Genomic DNA, 8,875 nt, shown 5'->3' on the forward strand with positions numbered 1-8,875 from the left:
TATATGCCTTGGTATAGTAAAAAAAATGTTAACAGAAAGAATATTTCATTTATCTAGTTATTGAATAGCCTGAAGATAGAGCAGTTGAATACTATTTGTAATTTGTGTGTGTGTGTATGTGTCTGTGAGCAAAGCTGTGTTTGACACATCCATTTTTTTCTGACTTAAAAACAGTATTTTAATAGATAATTGTGGTTTGAAGAACTGATTGATGTCTGACAGAAAGTTCTCCTCCTATTGATTACATGTGAAAATACCTAGGAGGGGTTGGGACTGACAGTAACCATGAGAAGACTTCAAAACTCAAACGAGAATCTAGTTGACAGCAGGATGTTCAGTACAGAAAATAGTTTCAGCGCTGACACTTTATTCTCAGGTTCAGTATCTATCCATCTATATACCAAATATTTGTGCAAAAGACAGCATAGTGTGGAGGGATGGAAGCTGAACTTGTAGTTGGGACATGGGGATTAGATTCCAGCTGAGTTCTTTCTACTGGTACTGTCTTGAAGATTTACGTCTCTGAGAAAAACATTCTTTGTTTTTAAATGATCTCTAAGGATCTTTTGGGCTCTAAATTTCTATGATACTCTGATCCTGTCTTATCTTTTTAAGGATATTATGTGTTGGAAAATATCTAGATAGATCAATAGATGTATGTATGGGTGAGTGGAAAAATGACAATACATATACACACATATATATGCACAATATATACACACATAAATATATGCATATATATATGACTATATATGTGTGTGTGTAACACATACAGATTTTTCTGTGCATGGGTGTCTATATAAGGTGACATGGTTTCTTTCATAAACATGAAACTTTTTCATTTGCAAATATGAAAATAAATATTCACTTCAAATATGAAAATAAATCATCTATTTAAGAGGTTATTTAAGAGGTAAGGCCTCTTCACAGCAAATGGGTCTTGAAAGAGATTTTGAGATTATGAAAGATGCATTAAAATGATCCACAAATATTCATATGCATGTGTTGTGAAAATACTACTTAGTGGATACAAATATAAAAGGTGAAAATAAAAGTATCATGAATATATCCATAAAGAATCCTAATATTGAAAATTTACTGGGCAGTGCTAAGTAAGTGACTATCAGGAATCAGATCTTGACAAAATAATGACTTTCACTTTTGATGGATAGAAAGGGGCTTCCGTGGTGGCTCAGATGGTAAAGAATCCACTTGCATTGCAAGAGACCTGGGTTCCATCCCTGGGTCAGGAATTTCTCCTGGAGGAGGGCATGGCAACCCACTCCAGTATTCTTGCCTGGAAAATTCCATGTATGGAGGAGCCTGGCCAGCAACAGTCCATGGGGTTGCAAAGAGTCAGACAAGACTGCGCAACGAACTTAACTTATTAACCAACATATTTAGGTTCATGGGACAGTAAAGACCACAGTCATCATTACTACAGAGCATTTTATTAAGTGTATATACTCACACAGTGAGTGGATGGATATTTAGTTCTGTGTCCCAGACAGATTGAGTACCTTTCTGTAGTATAGTTGGCTTTATTTGAGTGGAATAGGCCTGTCAGTGAGAGGTCATAAGTAATCAGCTATCTGTATATACTTGGAAATTTAGAAATAGCTGAGAGTTTATTTAGATGGGTTGTCTTTAAAGGGGCTTCCCTGGTGGCTCAGACAGTAAAGAATCTACCTGAAACTCGGGAGACACGGGTTCAATTCCTGGGAAGGCACAATCCCCTGGAGGAGGATATGGCAACCCACTCCAGTATTCTTGCCTGAAGAGTTCTATGGATGGAGTAGCCTAGGGGGCTTGCAGAGAGTCGGAGACATGACTGAACAATGAACACTTTCACTTTCAGTCTGAAACAGGTGAAACTAAAAGTGACCATGTAATCATCAAACTTTAAAGCTGGAAAAAGTCTCATTCTTTTTCAAATGAAAAAGCATTAAGTGGGTCATTAAATGAGTTTTTAAAGTTTCATGGCAAGAGAGTGACGGGTATAGAATTTTAACCCCATGTTTCTGGTGCCATTGCCCTTTCCATCATACCATGTTTCTCCCCAACATTTCATGAATCAAAACACACACACACACACACACACACACTACTCACACATGTACATATAAAGACCCAGGGTTTACTCTTCAATTTGCTTTCAAACATATGGAAACTTTAGGGATTCAATCTTTCAGGTAGTATTTCAGAGCAGATAAGCCAAACCCTGTTTCTCTCACTTGGTTTCAAGGATTGTTTAGTCTCTGAGGATAATTATTCATTCGGAATTTCACCTATTGGTCAGCATTCAAATTTGTGATGGCCATGCTGTGGACTCCATTGTCTTGAGAGAAAAGCTTACATACTGAAGCATTTGGGTGGGTGAAAGGAACACAAGGAGAAGAAAATAGAGGAGGGGTATTTGTGAATTTGTAGTGAGTTGTTGCTTTTATACCTTTTTTTTTTTAGTTAATCTTTATTTTGTTGTGAGAAATGAATAGAAATAGAAGCTAAATAATGTCTCCTATTCACTTGGCAATTTCTTTTTATCCTCTTTTTATCAGGTAACATCTCTTCGAGGAATCCTCCCATACCCTCAAAAGATAATTCCATTGTTTCTCCTTTTATTTTCTGCAGGTTTCCTTTGGTATTTGTGGAATTTCTATTTGATGTGATGGTGGAAGAGCCCATTAGAGCCACTTCCTGTTACTAAGTTGAGAGGAAATGCTGGGTTTGGGTCACATTTCTTCTTGGTAGAGGTCATAAGGTGCCCCACCATGAAGTTGCTCAGTCATTCTAAGGGTGCCTAGCCAACTCACCTTCTTCTTTATACCTTTCAGAGCTCACATTTGGTTGTCTTTTATTGTTTCCAGGATATATAGTTGGGTTTATAAAAGGGGAGCAGGGAAAGAGGAGCATAAACCATCTTATATGGATTAGAAGTGCTCTCTGTGCCTTTTAAGTGGTCAACTGATAGGGACATGCTCACTCTGTATAATTTCCCAATCAACTGTGCTGTTTATCATAATCTAACAATGGGAACAATACTCCAGCATATTTACAGGTCTCGTACTCAAGGGGAGGGGCTACTACAAGGATCATTAGGCATCATCTTAGAATTCTGTCAACCACAGAAGGTGTATGTGAATGTACTGAAGCATTAATTAAGCAATTATTATCCTTTGGAATACTGGAACCTGTTAGGATAGTATGAAAACGAAGTACTGTTATAATTATTCTACTCACTGTAGATGAAGTACACCTGGTATCAGAAATGCTTAACAAAAGTCAGAATATTCAACAAATTTCAGTATTAGTTAATGTCAGTTTCAGAGGTTTGACCTAAGTCTTCATGTATGGCCATGCAGATATCTTTGTGTGAAAAATCTGCTAGCTGAAAGGTGAATTTAAAAACTTCACCACTACTCCCCATTTATATTTTGTAGTTATGTGCAAATACTGTGGCCACCAGCAAGTCACATAGAAAATAAAGGTCAATGATGTTTCTAACTTTAAATTTTTAGAGCAGGTTTATACTTAACACTACCTGCACTTGTACAGGTTGCAATTGTACAAAGTTACAACTGTTGCTTTAGGTTGTATTATGGTGTACTCTCACCTGTATCAGGATGGAAAATGTTAAGCAAAATTTTTTGCACTGGCCAATAGGGTCTTTTCCAATAGTCGGTTCTTCCCATCAGGTGGCCAAAGTATTGGAGCTTCAGCTTCAGCATCAGTCCTTCAGGTTAGATTTGGCTAATGTGAACTACTGACAAAAGATCAGAAGTCAGGAGGAAAGAAGGTAAGGGTATTCATTTCTGTGATGCGCCCTCTCCAAAACTTTGGATTGGCAGTGGCTGCCATTTTCTCAGCTTATAGCTCTTGCTGGGTGGACTTCTACTACACCTCTTAAGACATTTGGGGTTGCAGGAACTACTATCTCTCTATGTCCCTTCAAACCTAGTGGTTCTAATACTGGCTTCTCAGTTGCTAGCCTCTGGGTATTCATCATCTCTTGGTTTCTGTTCACTATTTTCACATTTTAGTCACCTCATTAAATGATATTCCATCACTCTTTTAAAGTGTGCCATCAGCTTTTGCTTGGACTCTGACTCATACATTGGGAGTGGGGAATAGGAGAAGCGTTAAGGTACTGTTAGGAGGATGGGATAAACTGCTGGAGGGAGATAGGAAGAGAAGGGTTTCTAAGTTTTTTATGGTGTTCTATGAAAATGACATGTCTCCTTTATGTGAATGACTCTAATGCAGTCTTAAATTGCTTCTTAATTATTTAATTGGGCTCCTGTTTCTTTGCATGCACAACCAGGATTGAACAGGGCCAAGAGATATCTGGGATTTATATGACTAGAAGATACTACTAGGATCTATCTGGATTGATTATATCATATTAGAACATTTCTCTCATGGCATCAGGAATATCCCAACCCAGTTCACATACTACATTTCTATTGAAATTCAATGCATTGCTATGGTGTGTAACTCATTTTTATTGTCAGATAGAACAACACTGTTTGACTTTTTAATATTTCCTTTGGTTATCAAACATAAATTGGGGAAAGCCCAATAATTTCTTCAGGAACAAGTAATTCAGTTCCGATTGTTACATATAGATTCAGATTGTTATATTTTAACATAGATAACTCTAAAAGTGAACATGAGGCAGCTGACTGTTGTCCAAACTGTAACAATTTATATATCTGACAATTCAGATCTCACATGGAATTATCTGCCTCAGAGGGATCCACTACTGGCCCACGACAAATAGGACAGGTTATGTGCTCAGCCAGCCAGTGATCAATGCAGTGATCATGAAATTCATGGGAGCAAGGTAGGATGCGTAGTGTGTTGCCTTCGGTGTACTCTGTGATACAAATGCTACAGGCTTTAAATTCTTCATTCTCTCCAAAAGATCTTAAAGCCAAGTTGTCAATCTGTGCTTTGGTAAGTCCTGTAAGTTCGTATGGGTCATCTTCATTTAGGAGGAAAAACTGATCCAGATTAAGGGAGGGCCAAGAGTCACTATCATCAAATATTATTGGGGTCATTCGTCCACCTTCTTGCCTGGTCTCTGATAAGCCTGTTGATAAGATTCTTTCTTCATTCTCTACCAAGATCAGAGAGCTAGTTTCTGAATCTTCATCGTTTGAGCTAGAAATTAATATAGGACTGGATGCAGAGCTGGAAATCAAATAGGGGCTTGAATCTGATATCACTATTAAACTTGAATCAGGATCATATCTGGCATTTGAAGCAGAACCACGTCTACTACTCCTACCACTGGGTCCATGTCTTTCATTTGGTGACTCTCCCCTTTCTATGTATTCACTTGGAGGTGAGACACTATGCTCTAAATTACTGTCACTGTCCATAAGATTACTTGAGTTACTAAATCCTGTCATTGTCGGCCATAATGTACTCTGAGTTGGAACAGATGTTGTATCACTTAAGCTAGTATTTAAAATTCTATGAGCAGGATTTCCGATTGTATTGACATAAGCACTCTCATTGGCCTCGTCAGAATGTGAAAACATAGGCTTCAGTTCTTCTTGCTCACTTTCTGAAGTGATAGTGTTGTTTGGTGAGTCAGATGTTAACTGAGTTCTACTAACTCTGCTGTCTCTCTGAGAACATGCTTGATAATGAACTCGTCCTACTTTAAGATTGAAGGGAGTGGTTAGATTTGTTTCCATCACTTCCCAAGTTTCACTACTGCACGTTGTGTCTGAATAACATTCTTCATGAACAGCATTCCTAGTTGTAGAAGTTTCAATAAGATCCCTACTTTGCAACTCATGTCCAGGCATTTGCTGTCTCAAAGTTTCTTCATGCCCAGTTCTAGAAAATCTCTCATTCTCACTTATGAGAGGTTGCTTAAAAGGCTGAGATGGTATATCTTCATTAATTCTTTGAAAAATTTCCCACAGTGAATGTGGAGGTGACCAACTGTCAGTCCTTGCTCTGGTTCTCCGATAGACTGGGCTCCTACTTCTTAGTCTTCTCTGACTTCTCGTCGGTGGGAATTCCATTAATGTTTCTGTCATATCTTGTTCTGGTGTAGATGGTCTTATAAATAGTGACTCAGATTGTGGACTTTCCACTTGCCTTTGGCTGTCTTCCATATCTTCTCTCCTGGGAAGTTTTGCAGATGCTACACATTCATTTTCTGGATTTGAGTTCTCATCATCAGGGTCAAGATTTCTTTCTAAGCCAAATCTGAGCTCATCACTGTTAGCACTAATTTGGCTCTCTTCTTTCCAAGACTGATTTTCTTTTTGTTCACTTGTCACATTTTCAGTTTGTCCGAAAGTGGTAAGCCAGTCTAGTAGAGGGTCATCACTAGACACATCATCTGAAGCATCTCCTCTATCTGTTAATTAAAAAAAAAGGGAGGGGAGGGAATATAAAAGAACTACCAAAATTGGAACCATCATATAATAGCACTCTGAAACTTTGTTTAAAAAGCAAACAAAAATGAGAACTTAAACACTCAGATGTTTTCAACTGATTTCACATTTACAGAGTTAATACTTTAAAAGCTTTATTATCTAGATTTATAAGTAAAGGCAGGGAAGTTTCAATTCCATCTGAAAAAGAGTACACTAATCCTAGATAAATTCAGAGGGTATCTGAAGGAAGTCTGTTTTTCAATATTTCGTCATATACACAGCCCTGTATACCAGTGTGGGAGGCATGTCAAGAAACAACATTTTTTTTTTCAGTCCACTGGCAAGGCACCAAAGCAATTCTACAAGGTAAACACCAGTTAAGGAACAGTGCTAGTATTTTAATTCAATTGATGTTATTGTCTAATTCTCATTCGTCTCCAACATCTCTACTCCTAGGCTCTTATATGCTTTTGATAATGTCTAAGTTGTTTTACAATATAAGATTATTGCCCAAATATAAACAAAGATTATAGGTTTAAAAGTATTTGAATTTTGAATACTTCTTAATATTACCAAGGTTTTTAACTGGCATTAAGCTGAAAGTCAGATCAAATGAATAGACTGAACCTAGCATGGCCCATAAAAGACCATATTCCAGAACCAAAGTGTTATAGTATCCTCTTCATTAGATAGTAAAATCCTCTATTTCACACTGGGAGAGAAGGCATCAGATCTGAGGTTCCAGCAGGGTTTCTCAGCCTTAGAAATATTTACATTTTGGAACTGGGCAATTCTTATTTTGGGGAGCTACCCTGTGTGTTGTGTCATATTTGGCAGCATCTCTGGCCTCTGCCCACTAGATCTAGTAACACCCATGCCTCCCTCTGTGAAAACCAAAAATATCTCCAGCTATTGTCAAATGTCCCTTGGGGTGGGGGAGAGCAAAACTTTCTCCAGTTGAGAACTACTTGGTTAGAATATAAAATATTTCTTTTTGCTTTTTTTTTTTAAACACATGTATATGGATAGAGAGGGCTTCCCTCATAACTCAGTTAGTAAAGAATCTGCCTGCAGTGCAGCAGACCCTCGTTCGATTCGGGAAGATCCACGCTGGAGAAGGGATAGGCTACCCACTCCCGTATTCTTGGGCTTCCCTTGTGGCTCAGCTGATAAAGAATCCACCTGGAAACTGGGAGACCTGGATTCCATCCCTGGGTTGGAAAGATCCCTTCCACTCCAGTATTCTGGCCTGGAAAATTCCATGGACTCTACAGTCCATGGTGTTGCAAAGAGTCTGGACACGACTGAGTGACTTTCAGTTTCATCGATAGAGAAAATAATTCGGGACATAGGAGGAACTTTCCACTGAGGTACAAAACCAAAAACCAAACAAAAACCAATAGTCTACTTCACACTGTTTCCCAATTAAAGCAATCCAAATGTGAATCAGGAAAAAACGAAAAACTTACTCTGGCGTTCTCACGGCAAATCAAGTAAATGTCAGTTCTTTTTTTATGAGAAGTTCCTTACCAAATAATTTATGCCACTTCTGTATGTTTACTATTTACTCTTATGAAGTGATTATGTAATAATGTGAAGTTCCTTTTTCATCCCATCCTGTTCCCCCCAAAGAGAAATATACCTGTATTTTCATCTGAGTTTTGTGGTGGGTTTTCTTTTAATAATTGAAGTCTCCTCAGCAACTCTTCTTCTGTACTTTCACCTAGGGGGCCGAGCAAATTGTTGTCCCTCATAAGTATGTAATCTTCTTCACTCAGACCACTTACGAATCTGTAGTAATCACCTTCTCGAGCCAATTGGTCTATCTGACTTCTGCGTCGGACTGAAACTCTGTCTTCTTCATCGACGGAATCTGAGCTTTCCATCTCGATGAACAAGTGGAAAATTATCTGAATTTCATGACATAGTGCTGAAACGCAACAACCACAGTCAAGTTCTCTTCAGCTTCTGCTTCCGCCCGGGAGCGACCGGAACACTTTCAGTCAGATAATGGTCCGGCTTGGTTCCCCGCTGCTCCGCTATGGCACCTCAGCTCTGTAGTCTCTGGTGAGGCGATAGTTGAGATCCGCCTCTATCTCTTAACTTGCTGAGGCCTTGCCTAGGCATCCATTGTCTTCCTTATGTAACTGAGTAGGGACTGGATTCAGGTTGGGTTTCATTTCAATCAAAAGCTGCCAGTATTTCTGAGGGTTTATAATGTACCAAGCACCGTCCTTGAACTCTTCCCCCGCACCCCCTCCCCCCGCCCCGCGGCAGCCTGTTCTCAGGCTTTCAGAAGGCATTTTCATTCGCTACATTTTACATGACACCGGCTTCAAAATGCCACGCCAAGTCAGTCTCCTTAAATGCAGCATTCCTCATTTCCAGGTGCCGGGGCACCGCTGCCTTTTCTCCTCATGAATTGCTCAGACCATAGACTCTCACTAAGAAAGTAGTTCAGAGTTTTTGATAAT

General features: G+C 38.9%; 1 protein-coding gene across 1 annotated transcript; it reads right to left on the reverse strand.

The window, feature by feature from the left end:
* Positions 1 to 4,727: 4,727 nt before the first annotated feature.
* LOC133052315 (E3 ubiquitin-protein ligase RLIM-like) lies at positions 4,728 to 8,287 on the reverse strand. The gene is made up of 2 exons (XM_061137127.1): positions 8,044 to 8,287; positions 4,728 to 6,382 (listed from the first exon to the last, which is right to left on the reverse strand). The coding sequence occupies exons 1-2, from the start codon at positions 8,285 to 8,287 to the stop codon at positions 4,728 to 4,730; spliced, it is 1,899 nt and encodes a 632-aa protein (XP_060993110.1).
* Between the last annotated feature and the right edge of the window lie 588 nt (positions 8,288 to 8,875).

Source organism: Dama dama, chromosome X, assembly GCF_033118175.1.
Source record: "Dama dama isolate Ldn47 chromosome X, ASM3311817v1, whole genome shotgun sequence".
Lineage (NCBI taxonomy): Eukaryota > Metazoa > Chordata > Mammalia > Artiodactyla > Cervidae > Dama > Dama dama.